Source organism: Lutjanus erythropterus, chromosome 9 (genome assembly GCF_056507025.1).
Source record: "Lutjanus erythropterus isolate fLutEry1 chromosome 9, fLutEry1.hap2, whole genome shotgun sequence".
Lineage (NCBI taxonomy): Eukaryota > Metazoa > Chordata > Actinopteri > Lutjaniformes > Lutjanidae > Lutjanus > Lutjanus erythropterus.
Window position 1 is genome coordinate 25,494,157 of NC_139325.1, and position 22,044 is coordinate 25,516,200.

At 38.1% G+C, this 22,044-nt stretch overlaps 1 protein-coding gene across 1 annotated transcript; it reads right to left on the bottom strand.

The window, feature by feature from the left end:
• Nucleotides 1-8,727: 8,727 nt before the first annotated feature.
• On the bottom strand, nt 8,728-22,004 carry pdp1 (pyruvate dehydrogenase phosphatase catalytic subunit 1). The gene is made up of 9 exons (XM_084726872.1): nt 21,088-22,004; nt 17,051-17,315; nt 16,784-16,951; nt 14,810-15,021; nt 14,445-14,526; nt 12,716-12,810; nt 12,402-12,570; nt 12,097-12,315; nt 8,728-10,576 (listed from the first exon to the last, which is right to left on the bottom strand). Exons 2-9 carry the CDS (start codon nt 17,300-17,302, stop codon nt 10,196-10,198), a joined length of 1,578 nt encoding a protein of 525 aa, XP_084582998.1. The 5' UTR covers nt 17,303-17,315; nt 21,088-22,004; the 3' UTR covers nt 8,728-10,195.
• Nucleotides 22,005-22,044: the final 40 nt, after the last annotated feature.

Here is a 22,044-nt window from a genome sequence, read left to right on the forward strand (position 1 = left end):
TGTGTGATGGATGACCCCCGTCCTCCTCTGGATATCAAGCGTCACCAGTGCTACACACACACATACACCGTTGTTTTTGTCCCACGTCTTTTCAGTGAACTCTGTTAGGGATCCTTTTTATCCTAATATAGAAATACTTCAGAGAACATGTTGATATTTTACTCAAAATCAGAGGTTAAAGGAGAAATCTGTAATATATTTACTGCACTAAATCATAGAATGATCATGGTACGTCATCAAAAATTAAGGAAACATGCTATGTTGAAATAGTCCAACAACAAGCTACGGCTTGTGCTCTCCTTTGAAATTTGAAATTGTTTGCCTGTTTCACGTTTATTTGAGTTAAAGGAGAACTAATATAAAAACTATAATATATTTACTTTAATCACTAATCACACTTACTTTTAATCAAACATCATAAGATGAAATACTTCACTTGACATGAACACTACAGCTGCAGTGTTGAAATTTCTGTTCCGGGCCAGAATAACTGATTAGTATGTCTATTTCACATGAATCAGAGTTCAAACAGATGATGAATGTTGTTGGTTTATGAGTTTGAAGGATAAATGTTTAAACCAGACATGCACCGATTCCAATTTTCTAGGCCAATTCTGATTTCTGATTTTTTTTTTTTTTTTTTTTTTTTAAGGGTCTGACCTGCCTTTTCCAAATTTGGCCCATTCCAATTTTCAGTCTTTTTAAGAACTGTAACTGACAGCATTCACAAACATTTTTTGCAAATTTTCTTGTAAAACTAAATTGGATGTACATAATAAAACATTGATTATAAAATATTTCTTAAATATACTTTTACATTTTCTCCAGCGGTCCTCCAACTTGCAGCCAGGCCATATTGTATTACTATATATATATATATATACCGTATATATATATTTACTGGAAGGAGATCTCATGGAATCTCGCGGGATCTCACCGGATGCGATTTAACGTGACCATGTGGAAGCAGGTGTAAACAATCCAGAGATTGACGCGGTGAAATAGTTTGCTGTAGTAAAGCTTTGCAATGAGAAAAACAGAAGTTAAACGAGTCTGGACGAGAAAATGTTTGAGGAGACGCTTCAACAGAGGTCGTTTATTCTTCAGCCAGAAACAGAGGTGAGATTTTACCTGTCATTTTGCTGCTGGCTTTAAAGTTTACCTGTGTGGCGGAACCGTCAGCTGCTCAGCGGACGGTCTGTTTTCTCTTGAAGTCACTAATACTGACTTCATGCGAATATGTGTCTGGCTGCGATCAGCTGTTGTGGTTGTGATGTTACAGTCAGTTTATCTGTCCCGGACATGACTGACCATCGTGCAGAGCATGTGTGTGAATATGACTGACACAGAATCAGATATGTGACGCTAACAGGTCGGTCAGGGCTGGTCACAATGAAAACCGTCTGGTTCCGGTCCCTGGTTTAAACAGTTAAAATGAGCAACATATTGATGGAGTCTGGCAGGCAGTAACTGAACTCCAACTCCAGAGTGTTTTTTTTTGTTTTTTTTTTTATAAGCAGCTGATCAAAATACAGTGTAAGATTTGTAATTGTTTGTCATTCTCATAATAATAATAATGATAATAATAATATAATCTTTATCATTATTCTTATTGATGGTAGAGCACTTGTCTCGAGTCATGTTACAAAGTGCTTAACACAAGGCAGCAATAGTCACTTAAATCCAATAAAACAGATAAAACCAGCAAAAATGGGCTCTAAGTAATTAAGAAAAAAAACCCAAAACAGTAAAAGGCAGTCAATGAAAATCATGTAAAATCAGGAAAGGGTGTCTTTGATAAAATTATATTAAAATGCTTTTCAGCATACAAAGACAAACGTCAATATAATACAAATAAACAGTGGCCACAGGAACTAAACATCTGGCTCAGATCTGAGAGACATTAGTATAATGTACATAGTACACACTGTATATAGAACATGACATACTCAGAGAGATAACTGCACACTTACATAAATATGTTGCATAAGTATAAGCATTAATATATAAAGAAATACTTAGTCCCATTACAGTAAACAGCCATGCAACAAATAAACATCTGGAGAGGAAGAATGGAACATTTTTAGGGTAATTTTAATAATAATAATAAAAAAACATTGAAATGGATCTCTCACCTTTTCATAATTGAGGTCTGTTATTCATTATGTAAGAATATTTTAATACATCATATAATTTACAGTATTTCTAAGTCTTTACATGTGTATGTGTATTTGCATCTTAATTCAGGAGTTCCCAAACTTTTTTATGTCAGGGACTCCCATTAGTATTGTTCATTGGGTTAGTCAGTTAATGTTCAAACCAGGAACACTATAAATAACAATTGATTAAATCTATTTCTTCCCTTGTTTTTCCAATGTCCAAAAAATATGATAGAAGTTAAAATTTATTCCTCCTTTTGCTGGGGACCCCTGATTGTCCCTGAACCCCAGTTTGACTGTCTTAAATGACATCCATTTCACATTTAAATCTTTACGCTACATATTCTTTATTAGCTCAATTGCCCATTTTTCTTGACATTGCTTTGTAAAATGTTGTAGTTCTGTCAACTGAGGACTGAAATTATGTTCTCTATTTTAAGAATCAAAATGTGTCACTTTTAAAATGTCAGTTATCTGACTCTGTGTTGATTTAAAAAACAAAAAAAACAAATGCATCACACATTGTTCTGTAAATATTGGAGACCTGACAAGTTGTGACCGCCCACGGTGGAAGATAACTTTAAATTAATGAGGTGTTAAGACCTCTTCTTTTGTAATGTTGTTTATGTGGGATCATTTTTATGACACATCCTGCGTCTTAACCCCACAGAATTCCATAAGCAAATGTCACTCAGTCTGCTTTTACGAACTAGTCCTGGAAAAACATCTGCGCTGCAGCGGAAATGAGGCATACAACGTTTACGTTATGTAGAGAAGTTTATTTCCATTGAACTGATTAAATGTCACCTATAAACCAAATCCACCCATTGTTCTGGATGCTTACAGTGTGTCAGTGAGATGACGATCAAAAAGAGAAGGTAAAACCTCTTTCCTCTCTCTGTGACCCTACAACAGAGTAGCTGATGTAAAACAAATTAATAATAGTTCCAAAGAAAAGGCAGGTTATTATCAGCAATCTTACATCAGGGTTTTATGACCTGAGCTAAGCTTTGTCAGAATTTCCTCCCACAGTACTGTTTAACGGCTGCAATATTCACGGCTTTCCAGATCTTTTATACGTAACAACCTCTTTCACACATGCTGTTAAATCAGGACTATTCAGCTTCAATAGCAAGTGGGCCAAACCGGAAAATCACTGGGGGTTTGTGGGCCACACAGAATACTTTGTCAATTAATGCTGACAGATAACTTGTACAGTATGATGTTAACAGATAGTTTTCCTCCAAGCCCTCTGGAAAACTGGAGGGAAACTCAGAGGTGGATGACTTCAGTCACAAATTTGAGGAGTTGAGACTAAAAATGATGAAAGACTTGACTTGACTTTTACTCTATATTCAAGCCCTGGAAGTTGACTTGAGACATATGACTTTTTTTTAAATTAAATAATTAAAATTTTCTAAGCAGACAAGCAGAGACTGATGCACAATGCAGCTATCATGGTTTGTCCAAAAATATTAAAATTTAGATTAATTGATACAAAATGTCAAATATCAGTAAGGTTTATCAAGTTTAAGATGGCTGCAAGAGTTGAAATTAAAACTCAACTTTTCATGACAATTGTCTTTTAGGGCTGCAACTGTTGATTGTTTTCATTGTTGATTTATCTGTTGATTATTTTCTTGAATAATTGATTAGTTATTTGACCCATGAAATGTCCACAACTTGTGAAAGGTGTTGAAAATGTCTCAAATTTAGTATTCTTTCTTAAAAAAAAATACTCAACCTGATTAATCCATTATCACATAAGCTTGTGATTAATTTAGTAATTGAGTCATAATTGAATCATGAATTAATCACTGCAGCTCAACAGTCCTTTTACTGATTGATATGATCATCAGCATTTTGTATGACTTGACTTGTGACTTGCTTGACTTGCCTTATTCTCAGTACTGTGACTTGGGACTTGCTTGAGACCTGAAAGTTAAGACTTGAGTCTTGCTTGAGATTTACACAGGTGTGACTTATTCCCACCTCTGGGAAAACTAGCCAAGGTTTGACTTGTAGTGCGTCTTCGCACTATTCTGCAGTGATGCATTCACTGCACAATAAACATATCCGTTCATTACTTGTTGCATCTGGAAAAATAATAAACCTGTGTCAGGCTGGTTGCTCTGGAATTACAGTTTTTCAAAATCACCTTTATGTCTCTTTAGCCTTGAGTGAGACGTTCTGAGGCTTGTTGTTGGCTGACATATTTCTCTGTTGCCCTCCAGGCCAGAGTGCAATGTGAGGCTTGACTGAGCGATTGGGAAGTGCAGCCAATCACATATGTGCTTTAAAAAGACGTAACCAACACTAGAGTCGTACAGTCTATGGTTCAGATGTGTCAAAGTAGCTCAGAGTCATGTTCCTTAGTCTTAATTATCATATAACACATTCTAGACTGGTTTGCAGGAAACCCAGGAAGCGTCTTGGTGGCTGCAGGGAAAAATTCAAAAAGGTCATATCCGGACCGTGGACCACTAGTTGAATAGGCATGACTGAAATGTTCAGGAACATTTCCTGCATGTGTTCATATTTTATATTCATTAGATATTCAGGTAAATCTGTACAGCCGATTTCTCTCTTCAGAGCCTAGAAACATTTCAGCGGAAATGCTTGTACAGCTGTGTTGTGATTGAAAAGCAGTGACATCACCGGGTAAAGCACATAAACGGCTACATCTGCCCGACATCAGGCGCTTTCACGTGGAAACACACACTCTCTCCCTCCCAGTTCAGTGTATTCTTAAGTGTATTGTTCTCCTTAAAGCACAATGAAGTGATAGTGCAGACACCAGAGACATACACTGTATGCACTATGTACTGAACATGTGCGTCTGTCAGTCACTGTTAAAAGTACAGAACACAATTAACAACTAATATTTTTATATATAAATAATTGTGCAATTTAAATTGAGCAGCGTCACTGGTCATGATTTAGGTTCCATATTGCAGGATATTACACTTTCAGGTGTTAATTAAACATTTCCTCTCCTTGCTCACTAATCTTACACCCTCACTTTTAATGATAACTTTGCATTAGAGATGATAACAGTTAATCAATGTTCAGTTATTCAATTACTGTGAATTTGGTTGATCAAGTAAAATTTAATTGAACTGCTATCTTATAAAGATTATTTTTATGAGCACGTTCTACATGTTATCTGATGTAAAAATATGTGTTTAATATTCAGTCACTTTACATTTTAACAAATTTACTACAAAAGCAGATGAATAGACAAATCTGTGGAAATTATTACAAAATGAAAAGTAGATATTGAAGTTTTTTTTCCCCTCATTTAATACACCTCTATATGGGCACCATTAGTTGTACGAAGCACATCAAGACGGTACTCGATTTCTTGCCATGTTCGTTGTAGCACAGCCTCATCAATGGTGGCAATGGCATCAGTGATCTTTTGCTTCATGTGTGAAGCATGAATGTGATTAAAAACTTTGATAACCATTGAGTACATAGAACAAATCTGATGAACATATCTCATCAATTGCTTTTGTAATACATTTTTTAAAATGTAAAGAGACTTTGTGGACACCCTGTATAGGCTTTTATGTCTTTATATGTTTCATAGGCTGTGTAATTCTGCTGTCAGAGTATGCAATATGTTGATGGAGGAAGAAAGAAATGTATTTGGTATGATTTGTAATGAGCTAATTTTTTTATGTTTGTTAAATAATGAATAATTGATTGATTGATTGATTGATTGATTGATTGATTGATCCCTTGACCCATCTATTCCAGCATTACCATGGTATGTGTTAAAATGTGCAGAACTTAAAAATGTCCTGAATGAAGCTGCATGTGTGAGTAGTGGAAATCACTTTAGGTGCTTGGATGGATATCCCAGTAATTTTCTGGGAACTGTGTGTGAAAAAGGCTGAGTTTACTCTCTTCTGTTTGACACTTCCGCCAGTCTGATGCTGCAGCATCATCTAGTGGCTGTTAGCTGATCAAACATCTGTGACAGTGGTGGAGGAGCTACTCCGATCCTTTACTTGAGTAAATGAAGCAACACTGCCCTGATAAAATACTCCATTACAAGTTAAAGTCCTTATATAACAATCATTAGATTTTTAATACAGATTTATTACAGTGTAAGCAATTATACTGTTACTGAGGGCAGTAACAAATGTTTTTTTTCATTATGGATTAATCTGGTTATTCTCTTAATTGATCCTCCACCTGTTAGATTTGTAAAACCCCGTCACATTTTCCCAGAGATGAATATTATTCTGTTTAGTGCCATTTAATTAAGTTCAATTCAAGACAGGGCACTTTTCAATCAAAGCACGTCTAAGCCGAAGTTTTTATAAAACCAAATTTACCCCATCAAAAGCGCACTGAAGCAACTGTGGCAAGAAAAACAAAAAAAACAAAACAGCAAATCTTCACATTTTACCTGAAAAATAACTTCACTTAATGTCATAAATTTTTCAGAACTGACTAATCAACCAATCATTGAAGCTCAAATAATATATACTCTGGTGTAGTTTAGTATTTTACAATGCATCAGATTTCAAAAGTTGTTGACTGATGAGTCATAGGAGAGCCAATATAGAAAAAAACATTAAGACAACAACAAAATATAAAGGAATAATAATAATGATTTCTTTCCAAATATAGGTATGTATGTTGTCTTTAATATTTTAGTTTAACTTTAATATAATATTTAATTCTGGTGCACTTGATTCAAGCAAAGGCAGTGGGGAAAGACAGAACTAAATGAACAAATATATATTATTTTATATTTTCCTGTTTGTCTTATATTTCCAAAATTTATTATTTTTTACATATTTATCATTCTATATGGAACTCCTTTGATTCCCTACTTGACTTGATGTAAAATGCTACTCTAAAAACTAAATATTCCTCCCTATAAAGTAGGAGAAAATGGAAATACTCCAGCAAAGTACAAATACGTCAAATTTTTACTCAAGTGTAGTACTTTTCCACAGTTGCAGTTACTGTTACACTTGAGACTTACTGACCTTCCAGGTGGTTTGTAGGTCAGTAGGACGTCCTGCTGCATTCAGGGGTGTGGCAGTATGTTAACAACAACAGTACCAGGTGGTGTGTATTCAGTATTTTATTAAATCATTCCATATACAAAACTTAACCAACATAAGTTACAATTTATACATACAACTGTATGATGATGTGTAAAGATGTGTAACATACTGCTAAAGCTGAATAAATAATCTGTAATATTCAAACAGCTTCTTTTAAAATTTACATTCTGCTCATTCATTTGGGCTTAAAAACACTTGAACACAACGGCACGATCCTGTTAATAGTGTTAACTGGAGAGTGTCAGGACAGTGTTTGTCATGAATAACAAAATCCCAAACTGTAACAAACAAACTGTTACTAATGACCTAACAGGAAAACAAAAAAACAAATATAAGGCTTTGAACATGGATCCCTTTTTACCCCACAAAGCCTGAAAAAGAACAACAAGTATTTTTACAACTACTTCACAGCTGTAACTAGATCTCATGCCTATAGTGCTGGCGTCGAGGCAGCGTGTCTGCTCAGGAGTTCACTCACAGACAGTTTTACTTCTTCCAGTGAAGCAGTACCACAATAATAAAGGGATAGTGTCACAGAAAAGTCAGGTGCATGATATAAGTCTTCCTGCAGTGGTGCATAGTGCAAGTTTTTCCAAGAGTTAATGACTTGTTAGACTGTGCAGTCTGTAAATATTTCCGTTTCCAACATTTTTGCCTTGTGGCTTTTTAAAATACAAATGCTGATTATTCAAATTGTTTCATTTGGAGAATTTAAGAGCTGAAGGTGAAAGCATTCAGCTTCAGGAAAGTCAAGAGAAAAATTGATAAAATATTGTTCTCTTTCTTCTACATAATATAATCTTGTGATCCCTGAGATTTACTTTGGGACTCACACAGGATGGGAACCACTACGCTATAAGGTTAAAAGGATAGTTTGTATTTTTTTATAGTGGGATAGACAGTCATTGTATTACCTGTAGTAGATGGTGGCCAGTATGGAAACAAAGCAATGCACTGCTGTGAACAGGGTGAGCAGCAAAAAATGCATTTTAGCCATTTAAAAAAAGCCCACCCTAAAAAAAATCAGTTTCATTTTAAATGTACAATGTACTTGGAACATTTTTGCGACTTTACTTTGCTGTCAGATGGCCTTTTCCAAAGGGAAACCATCATTCTACAAGCCAGATGTCGCTCTCTCACGCTCAACCAGACTCTATTGGTAAAAACAGTAATTTTACTTTGCAGAACATGGGTGGGTTGGCGCTGCCTCGATTGGTTAGTTTGTTTGTGTTATTATGTGACTTTGGTGAATCTGAACTAGCCTTTTAAAACACAAACGTCAGACAATAACACAAACAAACAAACTGATCGAGGTAGCAGTAGACCATCAACTCCAGTGTTCAGTGAGGTAAAATTACTTTGTAAAAGGAGTTTGATTGCTTTCGAGAGAGAATATTTGGCTTACATAACGGCAGTTTCCTGTCTGACGGCAAGGTGAAGCGGTAAAAATATTGTAAATACTACTACTCAAGGCAATATAAGCACCTCATACAACCCCACTCCAAATAATTCGAACTATCCCTTTACAGTGTCAACTGTTGACTTTATAGATTCACATCTACATTAGATGCACTGTGTAGCCTTACACTGTTCAACCAATGTGGATGTAAACACTCTAAAGCTTGAAGTCAGCACTTAAACCAGATTCTGGACTAGACATGAACATCCAAATTCTCACAGACTGCAGTGTAAATGCAGAAGAAGATGTATATAAATGAACAGTACTAAGATTATCTCATACAATGACATACATAAAGAAGTAAAAACAAACAGATGCAACAGTCCGGTCGTAACATCAGCCTCACAGATGCAGAAGTCTGGTGTGTGAATAATAAAACCAGACAGCAGAGGGAGAGAGGTGCAGTGGTGTAACAGTACAGCCCAGTTAGAGTCAGTTATGAGAAAAGCAGGTCAAGTCAGTGCTGCACCAATAAAGGCCTCTTTGCTCATAAAGTCAAGCCTTCACCCTCTTTGGAATTTCTGTCATTTCCACCTCGTGGCGCTGAGTCCTTCAGCAGACGAGGAGGTTGAATCTTTTGGCACAAAAATCAGTTTGTAACAGCGTCATATCAGCCAGGCAGAGAAGTGTGTATGAAACGGTTAACAGAGCATATTGGCAGCATAAATAACATGTTATGTTGTAGAAGAGAAAATCCAGGTGTTAAACTGAGATCGTCTCACTTCATAGGAACTGCATCTTCTGTATCACTGCATACAAACATACAAATTCTTTACATAAATAGAGTTAAAACAATTCATTCGGACTGCTGGACAGATATTTTCTTAAAAGGGACAGCTCATCGCAAAATCTAAAATACCTATTTTTCCTTTCACCTGTAGTGCTATTTATTCATGAAGAATTTTTTGGTGTGAGTTGGAGAGTTTTGGAGAAATCAGCTGCAGCGATGTCTGCCTTTTCTCACATATAATGGAACTGGAAGGCACTCGGCTTGTGGTGCTCAGAGTGCCAAAAAGCAAAACAAAACACACATTTGGAAAACTCAAAAGCGATGCCTCTTTATAGAAATCATGACGCAATTATATCCACACACTGTGTTGTGAGCAGATTCAAGTAGAAACAACTTTCTATCTAGTAGAAAGAAATTAGTTCTGGTAGATTTTACTGTAGAAATAAAGTAGTTCATACACATAACCGCTCACAACAAGGTCTGTGGATCATCTGGAGTAATGGTGTCACTTCTGGACACAACTGTTGAGTTTTTCCAAATGTAATTTTTTGGTGCTTTGATATTTGTGAGAAGGCAGACATCTCTACAGCCAGTGTCTCCAAAACTCTACAGGCCAGAGGAAAAATATGTATTTTTGATTTTTGGGATGAACTGTCCCTTTAATATGGCCTGTTTGTCCACAGAGTGTGCTTGTGTGTAGCTCTACAGTACTCAGTTACAAGAGTGTGTGTGTATGTGTGAATGGCTTCTGTACAGCTCAGGACTGCCCCTCCTGTCTCTGTGCTCCGATCACATGAGGGTTGAACTGAGAGATGATGATGGTGATGTCATCGCGATACATGCGAGCCAGCTCCTCGGGCAGTGACAGCATCTTCGACAGCCTCTCGTGGTCGACCGTGCCAAACTCGTTGTTTCCCACCGCATGGCGCATCAGGTGGGTGGCCGAGTTCTGATCCTCAAACGCTGAAGACACACGAGCCTTTCTCTCTTCCAGCAGCCCCTGCATCTGTCCCAGGGTGACCCTGTAGCCTCCGACTTTGAGGGGCTGACGCTGGTGCATCCCTGTTAAATACTCCCCCACAATACGGACCACTTCCTGTCTGTGAAGGGTCTCCCAAAGGCCGTCAGAGCCAATCACCTGCAGGGACAGAGAGGGGAGAGTTGGAATCAGAAAACACGACTGAAACATCAGATAAGTTTCTCACCCACACACTGAAGTGTTTTTCATGTCTACAGTGACATCAGTAAATCAGCTTCATCACACTTCATGCCCAATTTGGGGAAGAACCCACTAGAAACAGATTATTACAAATTCTTTCCTCACAAACACAACCTTTGTCTGCAAAGATCATTGAGTTCTCATTTCAAACAAACCAAAGAAACCAAAATGTCAGGCATTCAGAAATCAATCACGAGCCATGAAGCTACATAATTCCTTTAAAGAAAGACCGCTCTGTTGCATGCAAGTATGTTTTTAAAATTAATCACTTAATGTCAAAAAAAAAAAAAAAAAAGATCAAAAGAGGTGGATCTTTTTCAGGGTTTCTGCAGGTTTCAACAGGTTGAATTAAGACCTTTATAAGGCCATTTTAAGTACAATGTAAAGACCTATTTCACATCTATACTGGCACAAAAGTACAAGGGAAATGAGGGGACATGTGTAGACAGAACAATAGTGGGTGATGGTCAGTGTTTTTCTTTTTTTTTTTAATGATGGCTTTATTTTTTTCTGACTTCCCGTGCATTTTGCATAAGGTGTCTGGTGGTTCAACCAAATACTAGATGTGCTGCTCTTGAGGCAGATCTCGCTGAACTTGCACTCACCCATTTTACAATACAACACACTAACTGGGTGTGGTCTGATAAATTCTGACCAGGCTCGACAGTTTACTTAAGTGGCTATTAGTTGCATGTTGCTGTTTTTTTTGTAGTCTCTTAACAGTGTGATCAATACAAATTTTTCCCCAAAATAAATTTCAAAGCAGAAGTTAATGCAACTTTATAAAAGTAACACTGATTGCATAATCCAATTGATTTTTAAGACCTATTAAGTATTTTAAGGCCTAAAATTCAGATTGCTGGATTTTAGACTTTTTAAGGGCCTAAGGATCTGAGCATCATGATAAAAACACCAGCTTGAAGAACACATTTATCAGCCAAGAGCTTCATTTTCTAATTTGGCCAGTTTTCAGAATTTTATTAGCTTTATGTGTCTTAATCTCATTCCAGCATTTTATTGAGGCTAGAAATCTCCTAGCCTCGTTGCACATCTATGGATTACCACAGCATCTCAGTTATTACAGTGTTTTCAACAGGTCTGATGTTGTATCCACTGACAGCTGTTTACACCCCTTGGGAAGACTAATGTCCTCTCACAGCTTTATAGGTGGGATTAAGAAAGGGGAGGTCTGCAGTTGTAGATTATGAGTTTTGCCTTTACCCTACGTATACCTCAAACCTCTTGACCACATTGGATTCATAGATTAAAATATGCAAGAGGTTGGTTGATTTTCTTCACTCATCAGCCAAACATAAAAACATCAGTAATCTATTGAGTGGCTGATAATATTTGAACATTCACTAGACATTTGGCCAGTGGACAAAAAAGTTAACTTTGAAACTTGTTTAAAAGTGATGAAACTGTGCCTCTTCTCTCACCATGAAGCGATCCTGTGGCCGCAGCTTGTGGTAGGTGATCTCAGGCTCAGCGGTCAGGTACGGGGGCGTGTGGTAGTTTGGAGGGATGAACTTGGTGTGCTCGTTTTCATGGAGCTGGTCGGGTCCAGACTCCAATACACGTTTCTGCAGCTCAATACTCCACTTGAACTTCACATCCCCAAACGCACGGAAAGGCATGAGGAGGCCAAGTAACCGGTCCTGACGAAAAAGATGACAGAAAGAGGTTTTAATAAACACTGCAGCAACAACAACAACAACACCGAGCAGATTATTAGGTGTAGTACCTGTCGGATAACCGTCTTCCTCTCTGATGGAGGGTGTTCGCCCCGTATTCGAGACACCTCCTCCTCATTCTGGGCATTGTGGTCATTAGAGAGTGTGTGAGCAGTGAATGAACCATCTTCCTCCTGCACCCCCAACACTGCCCGAGCATCTCCTGCATTGGCTATATACCTTCAAGAAGAGAGAGGAGGAGAAGCAAGGTTGAGAAATATGAGTATGCTTTTGACGTGTTTTATCTTGAATCTTAAAGATCCAGTTATGCAACACTTTAATACACTGACAGGAGTGGGTGTGTGCATGCATTAATTGTCCGTACAGGTCTGATCCATCGACGTGAGCCACGCAGGCCGTTGCTCCAGAAAAGGCCACTCTCAAGACCCAGTAGTGGAGGAAAGCATTCGGGTCTCCAACCTGCATGAAAAAATAACACTATGAGGCTCCACAGGACAGGGTATGGTTCATGGTTTAAATTACATGGAGCAGCAATGACACCTGAGCTCCTCTTAAATCCATAAAAGTTTAAATTTGGATGCTCATATTTTTTACACTGCTGTCATGGAGCAAATATGATATTTAATATGTCTCCTAATGTGTTAAAGAGTACTGAAGTCCTGCACTCAGGCCAATTCAATGACTCATGACTGCAATGACTGGAAGTCAGTAACAACACTGATGCTGGGTAACATGCTTTTAGTTTTATCTTGATTTGTGACTGATCATCAAGTTGTTTGACAAACTGCACTGTTATGCAACCTGTGTTACATAATGTCACAGTGCACTGCCTCAGGCAATGAATGCTGTTAGCCAAGCGGTAGATTCAGCCTTGTGAGCTTAATTTACATGGATTTTACAATACAAACAATACAATACAATACAAATGAATGGAAATTCAAGGAAAACACTATGATAGCCTCAAGGTTCTGACTGCAGTTATTTGAAATAAAGTAAATATCAAGCAAATTGAGTCAGAAAACCTATTTCACTATGAAAATTTGCTGAGTAAAAACCAGACCTGCAAACATGAACTGCTGTACAAAGTTAAGTTGAAGGAGCTGAGGAGAGTTCCTCATTACCAAAAGATACTTTTGTAACAACCGGCAGCACTGTTTCACATTTGAGCCCAGTTCAGACCAACGGTTCACAATGCAACAATCTGAAAACATGCTGGTTCACACCAATGCAGCTAGACATGATGGTGTGCCATCTCCATCACTATGACTCTGTACATCTAAATAGCTCAAACTACCAGCTGTACAGGCCTTTTTTTGTAGCTAAATATAATTTGTAGTGTCTTAAAATATTAATGAGCATCATGATAGTGAGTGTAGCAGTGGGAAAAGAGAGCAGTGAAACTGTCACGTCTTGTGTCATACAAACACTGCTGCTTCTCAAACAAAATGATGAAGTGATTGTTTCTTTCTGTTGTCCAACACTCTGCCAATACTGAGTCTGTAACTGACTGGACCGACTGGACCTTGCTACGAGCTGATTGGCTGTTGAAAAAGGTGACGTGGCTTCCATTCCAAAACCAGCCACTGGCAACTTGTCGGGGCGGGGGAAATAACTGATTTTTAGATGCATTGCGACTCTCCCTTGAAAAAATATGAATTGATTCAGGAAAGTCAATGATCGGAATTTTAACACCCAATTTTCAATCCAATTTTGTAAGACTGGGCTATATATTCCACACTGCTGAACCAGCTGGATGGTGACACACATGTGCACCATGTTTATCTTCTAAACTAGGCTACTTCATGTGTTTTGGTGAGGATGGATGAACCTGAGCAACTGCAGATGGATACAATCTGACCAGCACCCCCTGGATTAAAAGCTGAACATTTTGATGCATCCAGAATCACTTTAGAATCATACCATAGCCCTCTGAATTGGAAATTAATTGAACTGTGAGGTGCCAGAATGTTGTCACCACCAGCGACTTGACAATTTGAGTCACAGCAGACGCCATGAGTCAATGTTGTAAAGCGGATTTGTCTCGTTGTGATCTTTGATCTGAACTTGGCTTCAAAAAAGTGGACAGTTCCTACCTGAGCCTCCAGGGACATGTCACTGTCCAGTCTCTTGAAGGCATTCATTAATGCCTCGCGGGTGTCTGGAACTTCGCCTGGGCTGCAAACAGACACAGAGCAAAATATGTGAAGCCAGAGGTCGAGAACAGAGACTGACGACAGCACTATTGGCAAAACAACAAACAGGCCAGTAATGGTGTGGGCGTGTTGCTACAAGGTACAGATGAAGGGTAAATAAGAAACCAGGAAGTCCAGTTTTAAATGTTAGCAAAAGAAGCTCAACAACAATTTAGACCCCGGTGAAACAGGACTCTACAGCTCAAGTGAAAAAGTGAAATAGACACATATATTGGTGTATCCTCTACTGTGTTTTCAGTCCTCACCTGGTGAGATCTATTAACTCCTGCCAGTAGGTTCGGAGACTGTTGAAGTAGAGGGTCTGAGCCTCCCTGCTGAAGTAGTCATTGGGGTGTTTGTGCCACTGCAGGATGGGACTGACGGCCCTGCCGGCCTCCACCGCTGCCTCCAGCTCACACAGTGTGTCGTGGGGCAGCAGAGACACCGCTATGTAGTAAAACAACCTCTCACTCAGCGCCTTAAGGAGAAGAAGAGGAAACAATTCCCAGGAGAAAATTATGTACAGTTGAACTAAAATTATTCCTAGATTAACGACATACATTTTATCTTCATTTATACATTTTACAGCTCCTGCCTGCTGTTTATAATGTATATAAAACAACCAGACACATTCTGTAGTATATACTATTTTTAGTTTCTGTCCAAATTATACATAGTTACATAAAATAGTTACCCACATATCATAGCTGTATTTGTTCTTACTGTACATCTACTTTGTTTATTTTGTACATATACCAGTCACACGTCCCTTCCTGCTAGAACTACTGTTTTTTTGCCTTTCAACTTTTAATACATTATATCTATATGCACTTTTGCAACTGTTTGAGCCAGGGTGGAAAATGAGCATCAGCCACCAGCAACATGCTGGTAAAAAAATGAAAGTTGGTGGTAGTTTCTAGACACAAAATAATGATTTACTATTGAGTGGCTGGAGAATCTGAACATCTATCTATTGGTGGCTGACAAAGAAGAAAAGTTCAAGGTGGTGTTTGATTTTAAATTCCTTGGATATTAGTTTACTGGCTCAATTTAGCTCAATTCCTGGATGTCTATGGTATCATGATTATGTTATCTGACAGATGAGCCATAATAGTATTGGTGTTACAATAGGTATGTAGGTATGTTGAACAGCAATTAATTAATACTGCTGTTTGACATACCTCCAAATTACAACAAATACATAAAAAAGATCTGGTCAAAGGCATTTATTAGTCTTTGTCTCTGGCAAAGAGAGAAAACTCCCCAATACTGCATCTCTGAACCATCTCTTTAAACAAATCCACTACCCACTTTAAAAACCTCTACCCTGGAGTCACCCTAGATCTGAACCGTCATTTCAAAATCAAGTAAAAATGACAGCCAATACCATCATACTCAACCGGGCTGATTTTAGGCATTGAGCACCATACCTAACAACAGGGGCAGACAACCTCCTCATGCATACTATGATCTATTTCCACATAGCACACCCTTAACAAGCTGTCACAATATTGTATTGTTTTATAGTACTTTAGAAGCATTGTGTTGACAACATCAGGCATTAATGTGTAACTTTCCCAGGTACTGAAGTTGAAAATTAGCTTATTAGCTTACTCACACATTACTCACACATCGCACATTTTGCATGCAATGTTGATTATAATGCACTGTAAATAAATAAAATAATAAATAAATATCTGTTTAGATGCTAAACTGCATTGCAGTGGTACTTACTGTGTGTTATGGTGGTACAGTTGAATTTAGTCTACTTGAAACTAACTGAGAAATAAGCAGCTTTCCAGATGTTTACAGGCTAAAACTTTACAGAACAAATTGCAAGTGTGGATTCTCAGTCATATACATTGTCAAATTTACAGATGAATATTCAGATTTGAGTTACAAATTACAACAGTTTTTTTTTTCTTTCACATGACTAATTTGGATCAGACCTCTATTTGACCAAATACTTTATAATCTGTCCTACAAATAAAGAACATAATCACTTCTTCCTTCAATGTTAGAAATGTATTACTGATATACACAGTACTGACACAGTATTGAGTAAATATTACACATCTTAGAAGTGACTAAAGAAAATACAAATTAAGTTACCTTGCTGTAAATGGATTTGAAATATGTGTGTTATAACATCTCAATTTCAAAAGTATAAGTTGGTATGTTCTGATTACTGAATTCTTGGACAAGCAGCATGCGATAATAACAGAGTCACTGATCTTTACCTGCGCACAGGCACAGCCAGCATGGCCGTCAAACACACCCAGCAGCATTCCTCGTGTCTGCAGGCATGTGGCTGCACTTCGACGATCTTCTATAGGAGCGTTGGCTGGTAGCTGATTACTCTCAAAACCCATCACTGATGACACGTTCTTCCCATCAAACTCTGGCACCTAAAACCACAACATGTATAAATTTTAATGATGAAATGAAAATTCTTAATGCACCGATAGTGAGATGTGTTTTCTGTACTCATGAATGACCCCACGAACCTTGAAGCTGTACTCGTTGGCTTTCAGAATAGAGTTGACCTGGGGGGGTGTGAGGATGTAGCTGCGTAGCACTGAGCTTGTCTGGTAACCTCTTGAGTGCTGATGGCTCTGCCACATACGAGAGGACCGTCGAGAGGCAGGCCGTTGAGTGATGGGTTCTAGCTGGGACTGGTGTCGTTGGCATGGTAACAGACCGGAGGTCAAGACCTTGGTGCGGGGCAAACCCCTGAGCAGCTGAGACGTCACAGGCATGGCTGAAGGTGCACTGCAGACACAAACACAAACAGTTTTACCTCTGATGTATACAAACTAGGGCTGCAACTAAAGATAATTTTACACATCAATTAATCTGTCTGCCGATTATTTTAACATTTATTCAAGAAAATATCAAATCAATTGTGAAAAATGCTCATCATAATTTCAAGTCCAAGGTGGCATCTTACTATTACTTCTTTTGTCCAACCAACAACTCAAAACCCAGAGACTCTTCATTTACCATCATAATTGACAAAGAAAAGAAGAAAACATTACATTTAAAAAGCTGGAACCATCAGATGTTTGACAGTTTGCCTTGAAAAATGACTGAAACAATTAACCAGTTATCGAAATAGTTGCCAATTAATTTTCTTTCGATTGACAGATCCATTAATCATATAATTGTCTCATACAAACCTGCTGTAGAGGCTTACAGACAGAGCTCAGAGGCATAGCAGTCAGAAAGTAATAGCTGGATTTGCTTTTATTAAGTACGGTCACTAATCTACAGAGAGCAGGGTGTTCTTTTTATGTGTCATTAAGCAAACAAAGTGAAAACGGAAAGAGATTATGTGATGAGGTTCAGCAGATGGGACAGGCTGACGGTGCCAGGGCTTTAAATTACTAACTTAAAACACCAAATACAGGTTATGATTTGGCATCTAAATAACCTAACACCAACTGACTAAACTGCCAGTAATGTCTGACATTAAACCATAAAATCTGGATTTTTAGTTACTGTATAATCCTTGCCCTTTTAAACTCCAAACATGCTGGCTACAGTTCACATATTTTGCCTGTGAGCAATTCAGATCGGATCATCAGATCAATGGTTTAAACAAGTTGTTGCTTAACAGTACTGGAGAAGTTTGCAGAAGCCTTAACATCTGGAAGCTTGCTTCCCATTTCTGTGAATTCTGTGTGGTTTCTGAGGCTAATATTGGACAAAACTTATTACTCATTCCCCTGTAATGAAATACAATGGAATTGAGGCCATTGTGGTAGGAACACAAAAATGGATAATGCAGTCCTGCCATAAATCCTGCACGAAGGTTATTAATTTGTCCAATTTCTGTTGAAATAGTTTAAAAGAGGTGTTGATTATTGTAATGCTGCTGAATTATATTGTATTATATTGACAGTTGTTTCTATTTTGTTGTCCATCCCATTAATGTCAGCAGGATGGGCTGAATAGACAATGCCACTCTTTATTATGCAATACAGTGTAACAGCAGCCCAAACTACATCTTCCAAAGTGACCAAACATTTGAGTAAACACTTCTCTGAAACAGAAACAAAGACTCAACATTAAACCTTTATGAAAGGAGGATTAAGAGTCAAGTAGGAGTAAGAGTTTTAGCAAGATTTACCTCATAAAGTGGCTGCTGAATGTACTTGTAATAGGAAACTGAAATACCTAAGGCAAAATTCTTTTGATTCATCAATTTATCTTGCATGCAAATTCTGTTGAACATCCTGCTCAATGTGCATTCAATGCAGAAACCTATGATATATCATGACTTTGTGAAGTGATGACATGCTGTAGCTTCACAAAAGGACATTACAGAGCCTTATGCAAAAATGCAGTGACAGTGGCTGACAGTTCACTTTTTTGTCCTGAAGTCTCCACCTTAGAGATATTGTGACTTTGTTAATTGATGACATGTCAACGTCTCTCAGTGGTAGAAAGTACCTAAATACATTCACTCATACTATACTGAAGTATGGAGTAAGTTTGAGGTATTTGTACTGTACTTGAGTATTTCCACCTTATGATGCTTTATACTACGCCACATTAAAGAGGGAAATATTGTACTTTCTATTCCACTACATTTATTAGACAGCTTTAATTACTAGTTACTATCAAGATGAAGATTTTACATGATGGATAATATAATGAGATTTTAATATACAATATGTTGTTAGAGACTAAGCCAGTGGTTTCCAACCTTTCTGGCTTCTGACGTTTAACAAAAAGCAGTGTAGTCAAGGTTAGGGCTGCACAATTAAGCTAAATATTATGGAAATCGTAGTATGACTTAGTGTACTAACCAAATCTGAGGAGTTCCAGTTCCAGCCCTGGCCTACAAATCATGTTCTCCAGATGTGACAAAACATATTTGTTTTGTGGACTCATCATCATGACTTTAATAGTTTTTTTCATTGAAAATTAAAGTCGTAATGCAAAAATGATCATTCCCACTAATTGTGCATCATATCATAATTGCAATATCTGTCACAATAATCATATTTTTTACCAAATTGTGAGGCCCTAGATGGGGTTACATTTCAGATGTCTATGAGTTGTTAATAAAAATGATCATTCTCACAAGATTTTGTATGGATCTGGGGTTCTGTTTTAGACATACCAGTGAGTGAGAGACAGCAAAGCAAATTTCAGACAGTCTGGAAAGAAGAATTCCTGTTTCATACAATAAGATTCAAAGAAAAGGAGCACATTTTTTAAAGAATCAGCCTAAGTTAGAAATTTTAAGCAGTTGGTTTGGGTCAGAAATCCCTTGAAGTTCACAGGTGAACACAGTGTTTACTGAGAGACAGGTCACAAATACCAAACACAACACAACAACCTGTCCAAGTGTGCATTTTCTCTTATTATTGTGGATTTAATAACCATCTGTTGAGTCATTTTAAGACACTGGATGGCAACAAAGGCCCCAGAACTGAAAGAATGGGTGACAATCAAGAGGAAAGAATATGTCCTTAGGACTTAATCTGGGCTAACATCAAAATGGAAGACGGGTCTAAATAAATATGAATACGGTTTGTGATTATGTGATCCTGTAAAGTGATGTGTAGGGATATATGTGTGACATGTTCACTCTCTGTTTTCTTGTTTTTTTTTCTTCTAGATTTTTTTCTTTATGCACTGGAGTTTAAATATTATTACTCTCTTTCTCTCTCTCTCTCTCTCTCTTTGGTGGGTACTGCAGGCCAATCAGCACCCCTGCCTAACGTGTCCATGCCAGATTATGCACTATCTGGCTTGAGTTGCAGCTCTGCTCTCTGCTCTAACGACAGGTCAGCATGAGGACTGCACGCCATCTGATAAAAATAGCTTGGGCAAGAATCCCAGCCTTGACATTTAGATCTTGAGAAATGTTCTGTCTGGTCATGACCCAGTGAACCGGACCCTGACTGCATGTCTCCATATAATCTGCCCTCATTGCTTAATTTACACATTATTTAAAATCCATCTCCTTCTGTCAGTCTGGTTCTGCAGCAAAGTGCAGCAGCTCAGGTGAGGACAGCTCAGGTGAAAACCTACACTGCTCAAACGCTTCAGTGAAAATATCCAACAGGCTGACCCTGCTGCGTAGTAAACTGGAAAGCCAAACATCCTCCCAAACTCGAACCGTGTATGAGTCAGACAGACCACAGAGGGCCCGTCCCTGCCCTCAGCTCTGCAAGAAAGTTGCCATGTTTGTTGACATCACTAGCCTCTCCTAGCTAGCAGGAGAGCAGGTCTACTAAACCGTAAGAGCAAGCGGGACCTGCAGCGCACAACATCAGTCCCAGGGCTGAGTACAGCTGCCAAACACCATGCCATTAACAGATAAAGTAAACGTTAACTCTGCAATGGATAAGACGTGCGTCAGTCAACCGGGCAGCCAAATTCAAGCTAATGGTAGCAGACGGTGTCTGGGTTACACCCACCAACGGTCGTTTAACTGGATAATGTCTCCTCACGTCAAACAGCACCTGAAAAGTCTCTCAGACCTAACGGCCGGACAGCGTGACAGCAGAGCAGAAAACAGACTCACCTTAACCGCTGGATGTGAAGAAGTTATTGAAGTTCATTGCTGAACACCGACCCCTCTGGTCTGAATGATTCTGGAGCGCCGCACCGCACACTCAACGCTAATTGGCTGATCTCTGACAGACGGGATTACGTCACGCCAATCCCTCACGCACGAATAGGAGCCTTTTAAATACAGAGAGGTGAGCCTGGACTTGTACGGTCCCAGGAGCCCTTTTGTGGCGGTGAACACAACAGCACCCTTATTTTATGAATGTAAATTTTTGTCGTGCCTTTTAGAGAACTCTGCATTACTAGGCGTTTCCTCACTTTGACGATTTTTAATTTTATTTAACAAAATAAAATTTAATTTTTGGTTTGTTTATGAAAGATGGTACACATGGTTTCACAATTAGCGTGATTATTACTCTTGGAAAATTATTTTTACATACGCATAGATTCCTGGAAATAACTAAATTAACACGTCACAAAGAACCTTCATTACCTCACTGACACTGAAGAATGCTTCTCTGTAACTTAATATAAAAACTCAAACTTGCAGAGACACCCTAGGACTCTTTTTTTTATCACAATATTTATTTGTATTTTTTTTTTCTTTACTCGATTTACTTTTATTACCCCTCCTCTCCTTTACATGTGTTATTTGATGTTTGTTTGTTGTCTGGAAAAGAGGTGTTTAATACTGTCCAATGCCCTTTATGTCTGTAATATATTTCTCATATACTTCAATAAAACTGCTTAGAAAATCCCACAAGCAGGTATCTGAAGAGAGCTTAATATGACAGTATCAGTATCTCAGTTTTTTCCCTGTTATTCCCCACTGATGGCAAAGGTGGCTTTCAAGGCAGGGGAATATTGTAAACAACATTTACCTTTACCTTAATATGCCCAGAAATGTTAAAGGAATATGTATAATGGTCTAATAGTCATACCTCTGATGGTTGACAAGTTTACATACGCA